This window comes from Poecilia mexicana, unplaced genomic scaffold, assembly GCF_051168715.1.
Source record: "Poecilia mexicana isolate PSO_F unplaced genomic scaffold, ASM5116871v1 scaffold_16, whole genome shotgun sequence".
In the NCBI taxonomy this organism is placed as follows: Eukaryota; Metazoa; Chordata; class Actinopteri; order Cyprinodontiformes; family Poeciliidae; genus Poecilia; species Poecilia mexicana.
In genome coordinates, this window is record NW_028263385.1 from 4,525,459 (window position 1) to 4,546,835 (window position 21,377).

Consider the following 21,377-nt stretch of genomic DNA (forward strand, 5'->3'; position numbering starts at 1 on the left):
GCTCATCATGCCAGGCCACAGTGTCTGGCAGCAGCTCTCTTCACTCTCACACACACACACAGAACACACACACACACACACACACACACACACACACACACACACACACACACACACACACACACACACACACACACACACACACACACACACACACACACCTCGACAATAAAGCCTTTATTTCAAAAGGTCATTTTCTGTACTTTAAAGGGGGTTCCCTGTGCGTCTGTGTGCACGTGAGTGTCTGTGTGTGTGTTTTCCTTGGGCACTGACTAACTGAGGGCTTTCCCCTACTTGGTTTTTCCAAGAGTCCGGTGAACTAAAGATGTAGAAGTTGTATGTGCCCTCTCACTCTCCTTTGCTCCTTGCACACAGCTTAAAACTTTCATGTATTTGTCAGGTGCTGCCACCACCCCTTTTATAGAAACACACACATCACACACTCATGCACATTTATTCCAATAAAGGAAAGTATACGGGACATTCAGCATGTACAGGTGCTGGTCATAAAATTAGAATATTGTGATAAAGTTCATTATTTTCCATAATGTCATGATAAAAATTAAATTGTCATATATTTTAGATTCATTGCACACCAACTGAAATATTTCAGGTCTTTTATTGTTTTAATTTTGATGATTTTGGCAAACAGCTCATGAAAACCCAAAATCCCTGTCTCAAAAAATTAGAATATTATGAAAAGGTTCTCTGAACGAGCAATAAAAATAATCATCTGAATCAACAAAGTAACTCTAAACACCTGAAAAAGATTCCTGAGGCCTTTAAAAACTCCCAGCCTGGTTCATTACTCAAAACCGCAATCATGGGTCAGACTGCTGACCTGACTGCTGTCCAGAAGGCCATCACTGACATCCTCAAGCAAGAGGGTGAGAAACAGAAAGAAATTTCTGAACGAATCGGCTGTTTGCAGAGTGTTATAACTTTATCACAATATTCTAATTTTATGACCAGCACCTGTATACTTACTTTGCACATCGAGAGGTTAAAAGTTTTACCCCTTTTTTTTCCACAAAACATCTCAAACTCAGTCAAATTGAATTGAGAGCCTCAGTTTTTCCACTTTTTTTTTTTTATTTTTTTTTTATGCATTTACTCTGGACTTTGACTGAGCCCTTCCCGACTGAGCCCGTTCTGTTTTCTGTGTATCACCCTGTGTTTATTTTCATCCATGTCCCAATCAACTCCGAACAGCTTCCTCGTTTTGGCTGAAGAAAAGCGTTCCCACGGCGTGATCAGGGGCGCGGTATAGGGGGGAAAAATGATGACAATTGTAGAGGCCCTGACCAACAGGGCTCTGACCCTAACCCTATATAATGTATTTATTTTTTGTTCATAGAAATAATTTTAAAAAAAATCGGGGCCCTGTCAATTACAAAATTAATCATATTGTATTTTCAAAGATTGTTTTTGCAGTAAAAATTTAATGTTTCCACTCCCAGACACACATCCATATTTGCCCTGTTTTAATAAAAGTAGAAGTGGAAATTTTCAGAGAAAGTACTCAGTAAATATAAAGACACGCCCTTTTAGTCTCTACCAGAAAAACGTTGGAGTTAAAATCTACAGCAAAAAGTTGTGCCGACATTTCTTCAGCAGGCAACTACAACCCAGAAGGATACAAAGCAGATCATGTGACTACCTGTAACTCCTCCAAACGTGCCATACGTCATGTTGCAGGCTGTTCTTTGCAGGTTATGCTCATACACTAACTTCAGCTGGTACTGATCTCCATGTTCCACATTACCTGAAGTACCTGAGCAACAAGGATCACAAAAACAATATGTGCTTACTAAGCATGGATGGTGAAAATTATATGATTAGTAGCTATGTGAAGGTGTCTGTTACCTGTCACAGAGTAAACTGACAGCTTTCTTGGGTGAAGAACAGCCAGATGAAGGAGGTCTGAACACCTAAAAGAAATTTTATTGAAAAATACCATTGCAGTTACATAAATACTGACTTTTGAATAAAAAATAAAAACTGAAATATGTGGTTATTGATCAATGTTTTGATCTTTAGAAGCTCAAATCTTAAAAGACATTTGTCTAGGGGGATAGATTCAAACAAAACAGATCCAGTTAGTTGTGAGTTGGATAAGAGGTCTCTAACAATAGGCACAGACATGCAGGCCCAGCAGTTCTGTCCTCAGATATTCCAGAAAGGCAGATGCTTCCTGCCTCTGTGGTAAAACTCATGTTTTCAGCCTCAGGATGGAATCCAGACTTATTTTAACATTCACTTGTAAAATAATTACTTTAACAGCTGGTCCATTTTGTTTTAAACACTGCTTACAGTTATGTGGTAGGTGATATTCCAGTGAAGTTAATCCTAGTTTTTTATATAGTTCACCACAAAACCACAGAGAAGTCCTCTTTTTGAACTCAGCAAAGCAAAAGCAGCTTTTCTAACTTTCAATAACTCTTTATTTCTCTTTATTTGTCTTGCATGTGGGGGCAACAAGGAAGTAAAAATTGGATTCCAACCCTTGAAAATTGACCTTGTCAGTGCTGAAACAAAACATTTTACCATCTGCCCACCTCGGCCTGACTTCCACAGCATTCCTCAACGACAACCTCCAAAACGCCCTGCAGCCTCTGAAGAGTGTTGTCTCAAAAAAAGCCACATGTTGAAAAAACATAACATGTTCCAAACAGACTGATTTAGTTGGATTTTGCCCCCAATGTGATGATGTGGGAAGGCTTCGATATAAACCACAGCTTTTCCAAGAAATGGCTGTTCCTGCATAGCCACAAAAACGCCATGTGAGGTAGTAGTACCAAAAATAAAGGCAAAACAGGGAAGCAAATCTGACAGTTGTGTCTGAGGCCAACATATTGATAAATTTCTTGTAAAAATCCAAAGTATTTACAACTCCATACAACTCTGAAGTGTAACAAGCAGCAACTGTATTTACTTTTAGCCAAGATATATTGTTAGAAAGTGTATGCTTACATTCCAGGAGCAGCACAGTATTTGAATCAAATAACAAGAAATGTGACATAAAGGCCCATTTTTTACCAAGACATGACAACAAGCTATTAAGCATATGCAAGTTGATTTTCATAACCGCAAAAATAAAATAGCTTTTATCTTAAACTTACACCTATCTATAGTCAGAGCAACAGCTTCAAAGTTTACAACTTCTGGAAGTCTGATAATAGGGGTGGATGAAAACTAAAGATTATATTCCAACTACGCACATTGAGCAAGCTGCAAGGGAGGTAAAAGACATTTCACATAGAAATGACCACAGTCAGATGAAAATACAATTGAGTGTTTTGTACAAAAAGTATGAAAATATGGAAAAGCGTCTCATGCCCACTAATATGTATCAAGCAGTAAATCAAACTTTATCTGAGCACTTTACATACAGCTAAGTGTAACACAACAAAGTGTTTTGCAGACATTAACATGCATAAAACCATTAGGCAATACACGATGATCAAAGTAAGCACAGAGAGAAAACCAATAATCACAATATTTAAAATATTAATATTAAAACAACAATGACATACAGGTATGGTAATATTTAAAGCCCCAGAGAGCAAAGTTTTACTGCTAGCAGTAAAGCTTGTGAAAAACAACATTTCTGACAGTTTAAAAATTTTTCAACCATGCCTGTGACTTCATTGCAGAGAGAAATGAGTGAGAAGACCAGCATCCAGTGATGCACCGCTCTCATTTATTCAGTTAGCAAATGCATACATTAATCACTGTGATTCACCCAAATTAGACACAACAATGTTGGAAGTTGGATATGCGAGTTACGAAATAAATCTCCTGAAACCTCAAGTTTGCCCTCAAACGACACAGAAAATACTCCAAATGAGGCAAACATTCTACACAATGCATCACCCCATGTTCCTTTTTACTACTTGATGTGGGTTCAGGGTAAATACTTACGAGACGAACTTCCCAACTTCCACCTGAATAATGGCATTTTGAAGTTGAACTTCAAGGAGCTGTGCATCGGCCATGCCGCCATCGCTCAGCTTATTGGCATTTGGGGAGAAAATCCGCAGCATCCCCATGTAACTGCCCACAACAATCTTGTCTGTAAGACAGTTAATAAGACAGAAGGGAAACAGAAATTACTACTCACTATATTTATGCAGGCTTTTATAAGGTGATTCTGGAGGAACTGCAGAAATATCCCCCTGAACACACCACTCTGACTCTGAAACATGGCAGAACCCTGATTTGAATACACTTTTCTTTAACAGCGACAGCTTATTGGATAGCAATACTGGAAGAAAACATGCGAAAGACTTGGTACAGTGACCTCCAGATACAGCCATAGCAACATTAGAAAGATTATCATCAAATTATATTCATGGGTTAGAATGACAGAGTCCAGGTCAAAATCCAGTTGAAAAACAAATGAGATCATTTGCTTTTTAAAGATGCTCTCTGTCATTTGCTTTTCAAAAGATGCTCTCTGTCTCTGTCCTTTTTCAAAGTTTCAGTCTCAGGAATTTCAGTCTCTGACAATGTGAAGCTGGTAGAGCTACAACCCAGACCACTTGCAGATGTTATTGCAAGTGGTTCTACAAATCTTGACTCAGGGTGAATAAAAGTTTTATTTTAAAAGATTTTGCAAACCATGTATCATTTTTTAACTTTATTATTATGCATTAATCTGCACATACTGTACATCTATCATATAAAGCTCCAATGAAATTCATAGAAGTCAATGGATGTAAAGTAATAAAATATGGAAAAGTTCAGGGGCTGTGAATACTTTTGCAATATACTTTTGTAGATACCAAAATGTACACGGATGCAACTTTGAAAATTTGTTGATGGGGGAAATCCAGAGACATTTTACTGTTCATGACCTCAACAGAAGTATACATTCAGGTCAGCATGTTGCAAAGATAAGATCATCATGACAAACTGACCATGTCCTGTACCACTGTTGTCCACATCTCCGACACACAGGCATCCCTGGTCAAATTCCTCTCCCTCACCGAGAGCAGCTGACCACCAGTCACGGGCTTTGAAAAGAGACATGGCGCCTCCAACTGGACAGAGGGAAAAGCAGAGGGGGCAATCTGGATCAATGCATATGAGAAACAAGCATCTGTCTTTACACTGCAGAGAAAAATGTATCTAATTTAAAAAAAAGAAAAAAAAGTTCACACAATTATCGAGGACATATGACATTTAGGATTAAGCAAATGAAATGGAATATTTTGAATCAGCAATGCAGAGTCAGCCCTTTTGGATTTAGCTTTGGATCTTTGCTCACAACTAAGGGAACAACAGCGGCTAGTCACATGACCCAAACATTGAGCATGAAGGAGAATGAAGAAGCAACTAGGTGGGGGCAAGCAGCTTTTCTACTTGATAAGTGCTGAGCAGGTGGAACAGGCGGTTAATCCAGAGAGAGAGAGAGAATCCCTCCTATCTTCAGCACACTGACCTTAAAGCCTGAGTGGCTTTTAAAGCAAATTAGCTACAAATACCTTTTTTTCTTTTATTACAATTTTAACAACTACACTTAATTTCAACTGCTTGCAACCACAGACTTCATAAAGACAAATAGTAAATGAGTGAAGCATTTGTTTTATAATAACTGGAAGTTAGGACCATTTACATGGAGCATAAAAATGCTTGTTTTTCTAAAGTGTATTTGAAAACAAAAATCTAGTTATGTAACTATTTATTTAGCAATTCAGATATAAAAACAAAAGTTATTGTTATCCAAAGGAAACAATATATGCGCAACATTAATGTCTTATGTCGTGAAATTTATAACCCTAAACAATCAGCTTTTGTTTATATGGGTCTCAATGAACTGTAAGGAACCATGACAACACTATTGTATGTGTAGTTAATGGCCAAAATTAACAGCACAATATTGTTAAAAGGTCAACTTCAAACAATTCAGAACAACTCTGGAATACTCTCTGGGGAAGCCCAACGCACCTGAGGGTATTTGGTTTCATTCACAGTTTCTTGCTTGGGAAACATAATTTTTGTCTTGTAACAATAAAAAGAATTAATGACACACATGCAGGGTCCGCTTTAATACTAAGCATGAGACAGTACAACTGAACGGGAGCTATCGTCAAGCCGACTGATTTAACTTTAGCTTAGCCGCGGCTAATTAGCTCTCTATCCAAGTTCCCTGCCTATAAGCTAGTAGGTCAGGAGGAGTATCCCAATATAAACGGCATTTACCGTCATGGAAAACAAGCATTCGGGGTTGTTTCACAATTTTCTAACCTTTACAGAAGCGTTACTCCTCGTTTGTTATTCCTTCTTCACGCAAACATCACATTTCTCATCTTCTCGCTTGGAGCCATCGCCTTGTTGTCATGACAGTGACGCCAAACGGAGAAGCTGAGTTAGTGCGCAAGAACGGAAACCACGGGGTCCATGGGAAAGGAAGTTTTGCTATAACCATAGACATAATATAAGCTTATATTATGTCTATGGCTATAACCATTTGAATAAAGATTACATAGATGTCTGGCTTTTTTTTTTTTTTTTTATAAATTATACATTCAACACATTATATTTGTATAATATTTTATTCCATGTCTTTAACATAGCATAATGTCCGAATGTAAATGCCACTTGAGACGTCATATTACATGGCTTGTAGATAAATAACACATTTGTCCTTTTAAAATAAAATAATAATAATAATAAACACTCTAGATCCATGTAACTATTAGTGACTCATTTTAGATTATTTTAATGGAAGCAATACAGACAGAATTTACGTAGTTTCATTTTAAAAAAATCTAACATTTCAAGACTTGAGACAGATTTTCATATCCATGTTCTTGGTTTGAATCAAAAGCCTTGCTTTTATTTTATTTTTCCCCCCAATTCTGTGTTCAACTCATTTATTTAGGTATAAAAGCTTGTTGCATTGTGTAAACAGTAAAACAGTATTGTTATAGGCTTGTATGTACACAAGCTTTTACACAAAAAAAGAAAATCTATCAAAAAACTAAACAGTTTTAATAGATTTAAAAGAAAATTTTACAAGTTAAACCCCCCGACCACAACGCTACTTATTGTTATAGACATGTAAAAAGTCCTTAATTAAACTTGCCAATTGCATAGTAATCTCATGCTTGAAATTTATTAAAAATAACCATTAAGTTATTTGTAATAAAATCGTTATACCAAAATTCCAGACAAATATGCTGCATTTTATATAATTTTATGTTTTATGTTGTATTGCTAAATTTTAAGATCTTGAAAATGAAGGCAGATTGCCCGCAAATACATCAGATAAAAAAAAAAAAGAGCAGCTTCTTTTATTCAATAGATGTAGATTGAAATAAGACACAAACTTTTGCTATTCTGTTCTGTGATCCAGTCTTGGCTTCATGAAATTTATTGCATGTTTTATTCACAGCATCAAAGAAAACCATCAGCTTATAAAAATAAAACACACCAGTCAGAAAATATATTATAAGCAATAAAACAATATACATTTCCATATAATTTCCCACATACACAGTGTGACAGTATTCCCCATTTAAACGATAAATATGTTTTTATTCTCCCATTTCTCAGACATAAACACTATGGTAAGAAAAGGCAACATGCAGGCGATAGCAGCACATTTAAAACAGAAACAAATCAAAAGGGAACACCATGCTGAAACAAACGGAGATCATTTAGCTTTGAAACTCCAGAAACAAAATGTCAGAGGCAGTGCTCAACTTTAACCACTGAATTTAAAAAAGTGATAAAAAAACAAAAAAAAAAAAACAACACTTGAACAGGTGTTATACTGGGTTTTACAGAACAAGGAACATTATTTTTACCCCTTTTTCCTGAAACACCTTAGATATAATCCATATAAGAATATTTATTTACAAGCAAATCTGAAAGGCGTCAACCTGTTTATACTGTTGCAATTCATTGTAGCAGCCACAAGAGGTCAGTTTCAGGTTTATACATCATCTCTAACATTCAGCAACAGTGTATTTGGGTGAATGAGCTATGCTGAGAACATCATGAATATTTCATTTGTAGAATGAAAATCTTTATTATATTCCTCCTTTGTGGATTAAAAGTATATCAAATTAGTACATTAGAATTAAATAAATATGTAAGCATACTTCGTTTTTGTACAAGACTGTTTGCAATGTCAACAAATCAAAGCTATAGCCACATCTATTTTTTTTTGTATAAAAGAATTTAAAGTGCATTTCCCAGTTGTTGTTGTGATCCTGTCAGTTTCATATGTATGACCTAAATTCTTCATTTTTCTTTAGAAATGCTGTTGTCATTATGTTGCTACTGCCACAGAGCAAGACATTCAACTTGCTTTTCAGGAAATAGTTTTCAAGGTCGTTTAGATGCTAAATAGTTTCCTGTACTTTTAAAATACTAACTTTGGCAGACATGAGTGGAAACAAAAAGGTCAATATGACACAGCCTGGTAACATTATGCCTCCCTGCTTGAACCTGCTTTATCAAGGGCAAATCTTACAACATCAAAAAAAAAAAAAAAACCAGCCATAATGTGTAAGTCATGAGGATGTTGTAACTGTACTTTTCCTCATATCTCTTTTTATCAGAAAACAACATTGGGGAATCAACATGAGAAGTTATTTCAGCTAAAGAAAAAATCCAGAGGCAAATTGTTGCAGCTGTGAAGATTTTATAAATACCAGATGATGTGAAATGTCTCTTTAAAATGCTGTAGGAGATTTGTTTGAAGGAAGCGGGCCGAAAATTAGAGTAGTGGAGGAATTAGAGAGACGTCAGGAGTCTGGCTGCAGTGGGTATGAGAGAGCAGAGAATGGGGCTGTGGATTCAGGGGCGAATTGCATAATGGAATTATAGAACCTTCTGGAGAATAGCATTGGGCACTTCCAGTGTCTCGTCCTTCACAAGGACAATGTCATAACAGTCCATGTATTTGTCAAGGTGCTCTTCTACCTGCAGAAATAGCAAAAAACTTGTAAATAAAGCACATTGCTCGATCAACACAAAGCACAAACGACCATTTCAAAGCTTTTCTGGCAAATTTGAGACAGCTCTATTTCAAAAGCAAATCTTGTCAGATCAGGATTGGATTATCCCACATTAAATACAGATACTTTACATCTTTGGTTTCTTTCTTCCACTATAAAAATGGTTAAAAAATGAATAAATAACAATAAGAACCAAAGACTAAAAACCCTGATTTAAAACTATATAAAAGGTGAAAAACAAAGTGTCAATTTTAAAATTGTTTAAAAAGTGTAATGTGAACAATCAAAGACAAATAAGGTCATTACAATATAAAGCAATGGAGGAAATAAATCTACTTTATTTTAACTTTTTTTCTGACAAAATGGAGAAGAGAATAAATTCCTGGCAAATCAAATGTTTTTCAAACAGTTTTTTCTACACAACACAAGACTTGTAAAAGTGATAAAAGTATAATATTGTACTTTCACAGACTTTCCAAGAGTGCACATTAACTATTTACTGGTCTAGGAAAGACAGATATTGTCTCAGCACAAGTTTTTTGCCACATAAAACATGTACAGAATTATAGGGAAAAATAATTTCTTAAAAAAAAAAAAAACATAGGAGACTAGGAGACCTGAATATTTGAAGGATTAATGGCTTTACCTTGTCATTGAGGAAGCCGACCTTGAGCATGTTCTCCACATTGGGAACACCGTCGGCCATGGTGAGGTCTCCCATTGAGTCTCCCAGCAGGATGATGTTACTGTAATCCCTAAGCTGCTTGAAGTAGTCAGTGTTCCGCAGTGCACCGTCGTGTTTGTTGTACACATGGATCAGCTCACCTTTGAATCCCTTTAGCACCCCCTGCAGGACAAACATCACTTGAATTCAGAGTTGACAGAAATCAGATGATTTCTGAATGGTGAATGCATCAAGCTGTTTCAGTACATCAGCTGTTCATTCAGATTGCAACAGAGAGCTAAATTTTGGCAGGTGCCGCATATTTCACCTTTTTTCTCAAAGCAGTTTTGTATTTAATGAGGAGAGGCCTTTCACAAAACATCAATTCACACCCATATTGGAGACATTTTGTTGAAATAATAGGGCATGAATTCATTCCGAGTAAATTTCAGTACCACCAGAAAGAATATATGACAGCAGAGTTTCTGTTTTCCACCCTTTTGAACTTTCAACTTCTCTCACTTTGGAAATTGATGAAATTGGAAACGTTGGCAGCATTTTGTAAAGCCCAGCATTACTGCAAAAGTCAATATTTTCTTGGATATACACACGTATATATAAATATAGATATTTCTGTATACTCTGGTAGCCAAGCAACAACTTTTTATTACCAAATGTGGAATGACAAAGTAAGTCTAAGTTTATAAATCTGGGACTGGTGTATTTCTTCTTATGTTTAGCTGTTTAATGTGCCAGTAACGCAGAAAAAGATAACTTACATTGTCATCAAAGTCCATGAAGTTAGAGACGACCTTGATATTGGGGTGGTAAACCCCAGCCTGGCTGATGACTTCCTCCAGCACATCCCCCAGACCCGCAGAGAAAATGAAGACAGGCACGTTGTGCTGATGCAGGCGATGAAAGAACTGCTCATGTCCTTCTCTGCAACAAAACAAGCAATTAGTTTATCCTGCTGTCTGACTAAGTAAACAAATCCACATAGAGGTCTCACACATTCACTCCATCTGATCCTCTGGAGTTACCTGAGGACGAGGTCAGACTCCCTCACTACCTCCGGCAGTTTGTGCTTCTCTAACCGCTGCTCAACAAGCAGCGAGTGGGACTTAAAATACCTGGAAACAAACACATTGTTAGGTAAGTACAACTGTAGGAGCTATGAAGGCCACAAGTCACATGATTTGCAGGCGCCTGAATTACCATTCCACCATAAAAGGGTACTTCTCTTCCATACTCAGGTGAGGATCAATCTCAATGGGATAATATTTATGCCTCAGCTGCAGCAGCTTCTGCTTGCACTCCTCTGTCACTAGTTTGCAGTTATCAATAACATCTATGCAGAGAAAAGATAAAAATCGATAATATCTGTTTCCAGCCTGATTCCAATGTAGGTGTATGTATTATCTCAAAATGTAATACTTACTGTGCAAAGTCGGACAGCGTTTCCCATTGACAGAAAATTTGCTTATTGTCATGTCAAAGTCTGTGATGACCTAAAATGTCCAAAAATCATTTTACTTGTCAGAAGTTCGGAGAGGAGTTTGATAAAACAGGTATGAGAAAACCGTGTCTATTCAAAGACTCTAGGAACAATTCAGCAATGTTTTAAAGGAGAAGGGGTAGGTAAGTTGGAGCAAATATCAGGATTTGATGATGTACCTGGAGTTTGGAAGCTCCTCCTTTAATGAGGCCACAGATGATCTGCTCCACCCTCTCAGGGTCTCTCATGTGCACCGTGGGTTTCTCAAACTGAGGCATCTGGAGTTAAACACAGAAAAAAAGGCAGAAATGGGAATAAAATTTAACAGAGCAAAGACCTTTGTTAAATAAAAGAGCAGTTGAAAAAAAAAAATCACCAAAAATAAAATCAAAAAACATAATAAAAATTGATTAAAATAATTGTAATTAATGACAAATGTAGGTCATTAACTGTGACCTACATTTGCTTTAAGAGGAGCGGCAGATGGCATAGAGACTACATGTTTTCATTTTGTATACCAATTTTTGAATTTTTATATGCAGGCTGCAGGAAATGAACATCATGTTCCTCATTTTAGACACGACACCAGAATAAGTACAATGGGGTTCTTGGCTTTCTAACAGAAACCTTGTGACTGTGGATGCAGAAATGAGCAAAAGAAATCCTGTTGGTCTCAGTTTAGTTTGAGACCAGATATCCACTCCAAGCTAATTTATTTCTCAAAATAATAAGTGCTTGTTGGCAAACTTAGATTTGGTTGCAATGTAACTCTTAATTATTTAGTTAAGACTGCAGATACACCCAAAACAACAAGCTTCAACTTATGCAATCAGAACTAGACTTTCTAACACCTCATATATCACTCTGATCCTTCAGACACATGATACTCAGAACATAAGCTATAAATAACCATTAAGTGTTTTTTTTTTCCCCCCAACTAAGATGTCACGTAGAGAAGCAAAACAAGCGGAGAGTCAAAAAAACTACAAAAAGTTATTTTTTGCTGAGAGTCAAGTGCATTTGCAATACAACGCATCTAATTTTATGTTTGTTTACAGCCTCCTAAAAATTATAGTTTAAAAACTTCTTTAGAGGAAAGGCTTTGCTGTTGGATAGAGTTCAAAGCATCGCTTCTGGAAACATGACAACAGTACTTACAGACAAATTGCCATTATTTTGCAAAATGTTTGATATTATACACATTTCTCTGCATTTTGTAAATATTATCTTCTATGCAACATCGGATTTTAGCTATGTAGATTACCAAAATAATGACTCCCTTTGAATTTTCTTGATACCAGTATCAGTACTCCAAGAAACAAGCACAGGCATTTCAGTATGCAAACCAGCTGCATACAGGCAGATACAAGCTTACCTCTGGTCTGTTGTCACAGGAACAAGAGTGAAGAAAGGATTGTGTGTCTGCGCAGGGTTTATATACCCACAGAAACAGGCGGGGAGAAAATAGGGGTGGGGAATGTTGACCAAAACTGATTAGACAATGTAACCCCTCCCCACCCTACAGGCTCAAACACACAAACATACTGACACTTCTAGTTCACAGACACATAAAGTCCACAAATGCAGAGGACGACAAACAGATGTGGTAACGGGCCAGCAGTGTTAGAGTGCTGTTTGCAATCCAGACTTGTTCCAGTAGTTTGACCTCTAACCTTTAAATTCAATTAGAGGGAGAAACCTTGCTTTCAGAAGTACGCCTGCTGAATACTCATATTTCTAACACACAATCTACTCCACACACACACACACACACACACACACACACACACACACACACACACACACACACGTAATAAATAGCCTGAGGCCACATTAGAGGCCATAAGGGTTAAGTTTCAGAATGAGCATCAGGCTTTTTGCTCTGACAATAGTCAGTCACACCTGATGTGTGTCAACTCATGGATAAATCTCATTCACATACATTCACACACATGTACACACACCAGGGCTCACATTAACCAAATATGTTCCATGTCTAAACAGTGAAATAAAAATCTGAAGGCCATCAGTCATTTTGACAGGTCACAAGTAACTCTCTGACCACTTGCTGCCAACATTTTCAACTTTGCACACGCAGCATGGATTTGAACCACTGGTCCAGAAGGAGCACATGCGGGGTTTCCTACCACTGAAGGAAGGGCCTACAGGATCAGGAAACCCCTCGTTCAGGGAGTATTGCCGACTCCTGATTATTTCAACTGAAGAAATGTTCCCTGATTTCAAAACTTTGTCTGAAGTGGTGCTTCAAATTCCAGTCTCCAGTGTCCCAGCAGAATGACCATCCTCCAAATCAACATTAAAACCTTGAGATATTTGATTAAACACAAGCAGGTGTGTAATTCATCCAGACCAGGACTAAATTGTGAGACTGTGAGCTCAGGCCATAGCAAGTGAATTGTTCATAGTTTATGTACAGTCATTTCATTTCATTGTTTATATGTAATTTTTAGAGCTTCATTCAGTTTTTTGTGTGTGTGAGGGACCAAAGTGTTTTTTTTTTGTTTTTTTTTCCCTGCTCAGCTTAAATCATATAAAAATCAAATTTAAAAAATTGACAAGTGAAAATAGATTATGACAGAATTTTTGTGATACTTTAAAGAGTTTTGTATTTCCATTGCAGCTTTAATATGCAGAGATGCAGTGTCAGTTCATTTCTGGTTAAGTCTCTACATGTCTGAGAGACTCAGATCTCTGAACATGTTAAAGTGTTTTATCTCAAGTAGCTGAGAGAACAGGCAAACGCCAGATCAGTAGAAGAACAAAGAGATGTTGTAGTTTCTGGTTGGTAAGACTTCGGATACAGTCAGGGTTATGGTGAACAGTTGACATGATAATGACACAAAGCTCAAGGCCCATGTGCCAAATTCAGCACCCTTGATGTTACTAATAATAATCAGCTGTATTTAAAATGCTCTTTACATGTCAAATTGAAATCTCTAAGAACACTTTCACACACTGATGATGGCAGTGATGGCACTTTAGGGCTCCCGTGACCAACATTCTGAGAGAAACTCTGGAAAAAAGGGTAAAGTCAAAAGTTTAAATGAGTTACACTTGTTGAACAACAGCCAACAATACAAGAGTATATAAAGGCTCTGAGGGAAACCTAATTAAACATGAAGCAAGACTTTCTACAAACCTGTCCATCATACAAATAGTTCTACTTATTTATATGAGATCATAATGTTCAGTTACATTCATCATCCATTTATCAAATGTAATCATTTCTTCAGTTCAAAGAACGAACAATATTTCAGTCACTTTTTAAGTAATAACATCAGATGTCTGATTGAAGACTGAAAGGTCTGTAATCTCCTGACTGAAGGAATGTACAAAATAAGTGTTTAGCTCTGCATTTTTGAATGATAGATTATCTGATTTCTCATCCAAAAATTGTATCCTACAGATTTCTGTGAACATGTGGCTAGTTTTCAACTTGAACCTTGAACGCTTTCCACTATCAGTGTCTTGAAAAACAGTTTACCTTGTACTATAGAAAGTGGAATTATAAGAAGGACAAAATAGTGACTAAAGTGCATAAAAGTGTTTTCAGTATGTGGAATTACAGGGAAATCCTGACACCTCTGGCAGACAAATTAAACTGTCAAACCTCAAATACAGCCAAAAACAAACCACTGTTTCTTCCTTGTGTTCAACTAAGCAAAGGTGACACCTCAGCAAACGGCAACCTCTGTTTGCTCAGAGCCAACATGAAGGTGACTGCAAAATAGTCGATTGTCTGGCACCAAAATTCTGTCAGCAGCAACAATTTGGACTCTCTGGACTATGGAAAGAAAACAGTTAGCTATCAGCATGGGGGTGGAGGGGATGGGGTCACAAGTGTCAAGAAATGCCGTATAAGAACGTACGTTTTTGAAGCACTAATGTTTTCTCTGTAGTTTGAAGTCCTTGAGATAAAGAGACCAGAGTTGCTTTCTGAGTCTAAGAAAACAGAATAATGAAGTGTTGCTGCACATTGCCAGTCAGCTGGTTAAAGAAAGTCTTTCAATCAGCTAACTGGCCATCTCAAGGGTAAAACACTTTTGCTTCTCTTTAAGGCATGAAAAATGTAAATAGTTTGAGATTTAACCATGGCCACAAAAAGAAGTCAGTGTGAAAACTAAAGAAACCAAAATCTATTATATTAAGCTCAGACTGTTGTAAACTGATATCCCATGAGAAGAACAACTGCTAAGCAGCCATTTGCAGACTAACTACATGAGCAGATAGATTGAGCTGTTATTAATTCACATAGCAGTAAACAAATGTTCTTTCTTTAGTACTGGTACAACAACATAAGTGTTTATTTTCTAGCATAAGTAAAATGATAATCTTACACTGTAAATTTCTTGATATGATACCTAGAGAGTCTTACAGTTATCAACAATCAAGAGTGAGTTTAACAAAACAGTTGAGTTTTCTATAAGAAAATATTCAAATGATCTTCTATGCAAAAATAATTTAGTGAATTCATAAGAATCATTTAGTTGAGTTTTGTATGATTATTTCTGCTCAATCAGCTTGGCTTTTAAAGCAAAAACATACCTTCAGATATTGGCAAAGACAACATCACAAACATTACTAAAGGTTACACTGTAGGTGTCGATAACCCTGTGACTTCACAAGACAAGGACGCCTATAGAATGAGGTTCAAACATTACTTACCATGGGAGATGGGTCTATTGGTTTAAGCAATGCTTAACTGAACAAAGGATTTTCCAAACTTGTTTGAAAACTAATCTGACTGTCACAGCAAAAAAAAAAAAATGGTGCTTATAAATCGAAATGACTTCAAAAGCACTGAAGGTGACTGATCCGTTTTTGTAAAAAACAAGAAACTTGCCACCCCAGTTGTGGAACAAAATCTGATAAATGGCTGTTGGACCAAAGGTTACAGAGTCTCAGGCTGCTGTGGACACAACCTGAGGGATGACTAATCTCAGGACTGTGGCTTTAATCAGATCCACCTTTGAAATACAACTGTGCGTTTGCTGATAGGGCTGCAAATTTTTGCTGTCCACACTTTTTCTACTAAAAGCGCTTCATCATCAAATAATGCTGCAGCAGCATCTGCATTTTATTACTGTTCGCAGTATAGAGCGGTGATCTCACAAAAACCTTAAAACTCTAAAAATGGATTCTATTGCTGCCCTGAGTCTAGAGATGCATTTTTTGTCCTTTCTTTTAAACATACATATGCAATGTTTTTACAAAATAGGAAGACAAGGTCTCTTGCTCGGAGACAGCCTGAGTGAAGAAACTGACTCTGTGGCAGCCGGGTTTTTTTGCAAAGGTAAAAGTCTAAACAGTTCGTAAGCAGAATATGTGGGGTCTGCAGAGATTTTGGCCAGCAACACTTGTGACAACATATTTTAAGTGACTTGCATTTACACACTGCATAACAGTTACATACAGTCATATTTAAAAAATTTGAATATGCGTTCAGATGAGATAAGGTTTGTCAGATTAAAGATAAGTTTTGAAAATAAAAAACTTTTATGTAGGTATTAAGCATACTTTTTTATTAAGCCCACAATTCTGTATTATTTTTAATGGGCTGATGTAATATTCTAATTTTAAATGGCATGTTTCCATTACCTACAAGTGAAAAATCCTCATAATTAACAGAAACAAAGGCTTCCATAATCTGTTTCACTTAATTATGAAGTTCCTATAGCAAATGGGATTTTCAGTAATATTCATATTTATTGATTGGGTTTGTTTTTAGCCAGTTGGACTCATTCAGCTCTTTATCAATACACCTGATATAGATTTGAGTGACCAAAACACAATAACTCACAGGTTAGTTGTCAAAACAAAAGGGTTGAAAAAAAAAAACAATTTACTTGAAACTGATGTCACTTTATAACAATTTCTTATGTTATGGTGCAGCCTTATATTATATCTACTACTGATACAACTTTTGCAACAATACATATTGATAAAACTGTCTTGCATTTTCAATTATTACTTGAGCACAAAAAATATTAATCAGTAATGTTAATTATGTCTCCATCTATCTTCCAGTCAAGTTATGTTCCCATAACACTCTAAACTAAATGTTTGGCCCCGTTCTTTTTCTTGCCCAAGTTATAAAATTAACATTAAATAAATATTCCACAGAACTGATCAGTCAAGCATGTGTGACATCAGCATTCCGGTAAATATACAATTATGATGAAATATGCTTAGCTGTGCCCACATTGGCATCTGCAACGTTTGTGATAATGAAACCCATATGTTTCTAATGATAAAGCATTCTGGAGAAAATATTTTGGCGAAACTGCAAACTGCAGGAAAACTATACCCACCCCTTTTGAAGCTTAAAATTTAAAAAAAATAAGCAGGATTACTTGAATCCTGATTAAGTCATAGAAAACTAAATCATGCTTGCCAAAAGTAACAAGAAGTACTTTTCAAATTCTCTCTGTCAGATCTGACTTTTGTGCGCGTGTCGACATTAGAAAGGTTTTGATGAATAGGAGAAAAAAAAAACAGCAAAGAGATTTTGAATTTTTAAATATTCCTGATTTTAAACATTTTCCAAACCAATCTTTAAATCAGTCTTGCCTATTTTTGACAACTACAGAACATTGAGTTTTACAGTTATTGTTTTATCAGTATTTATTACCAGAACAGCATGTTTCTTCTCATAACCTCTACATTGTAGGAGTGAAAAACATAATGCTATGATTAACAACAGTGCAATCAGTAAGACTAAATCCCAAGAACACAGGGGAAGGTTTGTGTCCATCACTAAGAACCGCAGTTCTTAGTGATGGACATAAGATCTTTCTTCAAGCAGAAAGGTCTTGAACATGTAAAGAAGGAAATTTTACTGTGTTCTGCCCTCCAGAGGTCAACAGAGCAAAACGCACTTGGGAAGCAGCATTAAAACAACCTAAATGAATCTTAATCCAGATTCATTAGAGGACTTAGTAAATGCACTGAACTTTTATTTTAAAAACTACGTTTTCAGCTTTGTGCCAAAAAAAACCTCTGAGTTGCAAATACACTCAATTCACATGGTTTGTTTCTGGATGTGACTGAGAATGAACTGGCTTATTGTAAGCATTTTAACACATGACTTAAAAAAAGTATTTAAAAAAGGGAGAAGTCAGCAGCATGATCATAATGTTAAAAAGATCATCTTGAAACTTGATTCAGAGATACATACAGAATGTGGTGTTCTATTATATTATTCTACATATTCTATATTATATTCATCTATAATCTAATCATAATAAAAGTTTACAGTGTGAGTCAGACCAAAATTCAAGGTCTGACTCACACTGTAAGTGTAAGCGCAGCTAAACAAAATGAATAATTTTTCAATTTATTTTGTTCATCTGGAAGAGATCATAACTGCAGAAAAATGAGAAATAGTACAATAAATCTTAAAATATTATAACTGAGTTAAAAATGTTTATAGTATGCCTTTTTCCTTCAGATAAATAATTTGGTTAATGAACAATTAAATAAAAAAAAGATCAATCTCTTGGTTCAAATGTTCCAACTCAATGAATGTAAATACACTGCTCAAAAAAATAAAGGGAACATTCAAATAACACATCCTAGATCTGAATGAATGAAATATTCTCATTGAATACTTTGTTCTGTACAAAGTTGAATGTGCTGACAACAAAATCACAAAAAATCATCAATGGAAATCAAATTTATTAACCAATGGAGGCCTGGATTTGGAGCCACACACAAAATTAAAGTGAAATGTTCCCTTTATTTTTTTGAGCAGTATATATTCAAAAGTTTAATAATCTATCTATGGAAACCGATAGTAGACTTTTTCCACATTTACTTTTTCCATACGGTTTTCTCAAGATAAAGAGTTACTTTTTCTCTAGATAATGAGAAGCCCAAATGCAGAAACCAAATTTTCCGAGACTAACTTATCTCAAGAAAACCATCAGGAAAACGTTTATGCAGAAACCTCTCAGTTTCCGTGTCTACCTGTAGGTTAGATTTACAAATAATTTTCATTGAACAGGTGCTATTAAAATGTCTGAAGGTCCAATATTATCAATGATTTCTCTCCACTCCGCAGAATGGAGAGAAATCAACACATCAGTGATGAAAAGTATACATTGAAATACTTTAAATACATGTCCCTGGTGAAATGCATTAGTTTATATCCTTTTTTGATAAAGGTTATGTTTAAAATTTAATTTTTAAACATAACTTTTACATCCTTCTTTTATAAACAATTCCATAGCACATTCGTTTCAGTAAACTTGAGCTGTGGAGGTGGAATTTGTGGGTAAGCAGACAAACATAAGAAAATACCCACAGATATAAAACATATCCTCTTTGACAGGTCTTTGTGTGTGTTTTGCTGTGCTAAATATGTAAACTTGTTTCAGTCCGGATGTTTCTGTTTACTGACAGCAGCAGTAAACATTAAAAACAGATGGTTGCAAGTTTCTACGCTGTGGATCACAGTGGGAAACTGACTCCGTAAGGCAGCCAGTCGCTACTACGTCCCAGTTTAATTTCCTTACCAGAAGACTGGATTAGTAGGAGAGGAGACCCAACAGAGAAAAGCTTGTTCACCTGTAATTTGGTTTTTATTCTGTGTCCATTTTAACCTTCCAGCTTTCTGAATAAAAGTAAAACTTTTTAGGACAAAAGAAGTAAGAGTGTTATGTGAGAAACCTAGTTAGATCATATCAATGAAAATTTTACAAAGCTGGAAAAGTATTGTGTTATGGTTTATTTTCACTTCACCTTAACTTATGCTGTGTTGGTACTCTATGCAAAATAAGACAGGAGGATGCTGCTAATTTTTTCCTGCCTTTTTAAGTTAAAATGCTATACTTCTAAGTGTATGTTATTGCTCTTATTTTATATTATGCGTCTATTTGAGCTTATTCAATTTAATATTATTTCACATGTGGCTCTGTTGAATAATATTTGTACGCAGTTAAATAGCGCTTAACGGAAGTTGAAATAATTGCAGGGTTGTTTATGCGGTTTCCATGTGAATGCAGTGCAAATTTGTGTTGCAGAAGCTTGCATAACCAGAAGGAAAGCCCGGTCAAGCGAACACAGCGGCACAAAGCTGTTTTCAGGGCAATGAGAGGTTGGTAAAGAGCGGAACTGACCAAGAGATCAGGTGCTACGACTTTGAGGTAAAAGTAAGAACGTCTGCAGGTCCTTCTGCCCGGTAAAAAAATGGCTGGTGACCTCTAAATAGCAGATTCCGTTTTAGCTGCGCAGGCGCAGTGAATCAACCAAGTTCAAATGCGTGAAGATAAAAATAAGCTCGTGGTCTGCTTTCCGGTCATAATCATCTAGCCTGGGTAATATTCCAATCTAAATGTGGTAGAGCTTTATTTTGAAACCCACACTTCCCACTTCCTGTTTCTTATCAACGTTTGGCTATTTAACAGCGCAGTTAGAGAGTACTTTAACTCACCATCTCTATGATCCTCGTTTTCTTCCCAGCTCGCTTCTTCTTTGCTACGATGTATTGGGCCAGCGCCACGCCGCCGAACACGACACAGACACTAGCGCTGGCTGCGGCTCCGACCTTCACCACGGCCGTCCTGTCCATGACGGTCCGCTGCGCTGCCGCTCACCAGCCCGCCGCACGAAAAGTCCCGTCCTCCTCTGATTAACAACGGGCGCCTTCCTACTGGTGCTGCTCACACACTGAACCAAAGATCGTCTATGCAGAAAGAGACTATTTGCTCTCATTTATGATGAACTGTAATTATTTAAACATCCCATTAACTAGTACATCCTAAAAGCCATTGAGGGTCAAAGACGCCACAATGAACAAATAAATAATATGTAAAATAAAAATGTATGTGACACCTTAAAGAAAAACATTGAAAAATGAATAAAATATATATGCAGTCTTATTTAACAAATTGGAATGTAAGTAAAAAGTTAAAGTAAATCACAGTGGGTTAATTACACACAGGATGAGGTCTTCAAACATTTTTTTTCATAGGGTCATTTCTAAAAAGTATATGTAATACCTGCTAAAATAATGTTTTCAAAATTTACTTTTATTCCGACAAAATAATCCTGAGGCTTTTTTATTATTATTATTAACTTCACGTAGACCTGTTCAGTTGCCTGTTCACACAAAATGTGAATCAGCCAATGACATGGCAGCATTGCAAGCAAAGTAGAAGATGTGTTCTTAATTTAATTTTGTATATCCAATAAATATATTAATTATGTTTTTGCTTTA

The 21,377-nt window shown here is 36.2% G+C and overlaps 2 protein-coding genes across 3 annotated transcripts in view; both read right to left on the reverse strand.

Moving 5' to 3' along the window:
• Positions 1–7,184, reverse strand: part of bbs9 (Bardet-Biedl syndrome 9) — a 144,523-nt gene extending 137,339 nt beyond the window's left edge. The window contains exons 1-5 of the mRNA XM_088014191.1: positions 6,253–7,184; positions 4,923–5,045; positions 3,925–4,075; positions 1,867–1,931; positions 1,661–1,774 (exon numbers count right to left, since the gene is read on the reverse strand). Coding sequence (XP_087870317.1) covers positions 1,661–1,774; positions 1,867–1,931; positions 3,925–4,075; positions 4,923–5,034 — 442 coding nt within the window. The 5' untranslated portion in view covers positions 5,035–5,045; positions 6,253–7,184. The remainder of the gene's footprint in view (positions 1–1,660; positions 1,775–1,866; positions 1,932–3,924; positions 4,076–4,922; positions 5,046–6,252) is intronic.
• Positions 7,185–7,337: 153 nt separating this feature from the next.
• On the reverse strand, positions 7,338–20,928 carry nt5c3a (5'-nucleotidase, cytosolic IIIA). Of its 2 annotated transcripts, none has more exons than XM_088014192.1 (8): positions 20,592–20,928; positions 11,317–11,415; positions 11,081–11,150; positions 10,858–10,990; positions 10,683–10,772; positions 10,419–10,581; positions 9,622–9,822; positions 7,338–8,940 (listed from the first exon to the last, which is right to left on the reverse strand). In XM_088014192.1, the coding sequence occupies exons 1-8, from the start codon at positions 20,727–20,729 to the stop codon at positions 8,839–8,841; spliced, it is 996 nt and encodes a 331-aa protein (XP_087870318.1). In that variant the 5' UTR covers positions 20,730–20,928; the 3' UTR covers positions 7,338–8,838. The 2 variants fall into 2 exon arrangements, with proteins under 2 accessions (XP_087870318.1, XP_014868938.1); XM_015013452.2 differs by lacking the exon at positions 20,592–20,928 and adding an exon at positions 12,513–12,543.
• Positions 20,929–21,377: the final 449 nt, after the last annotated feature.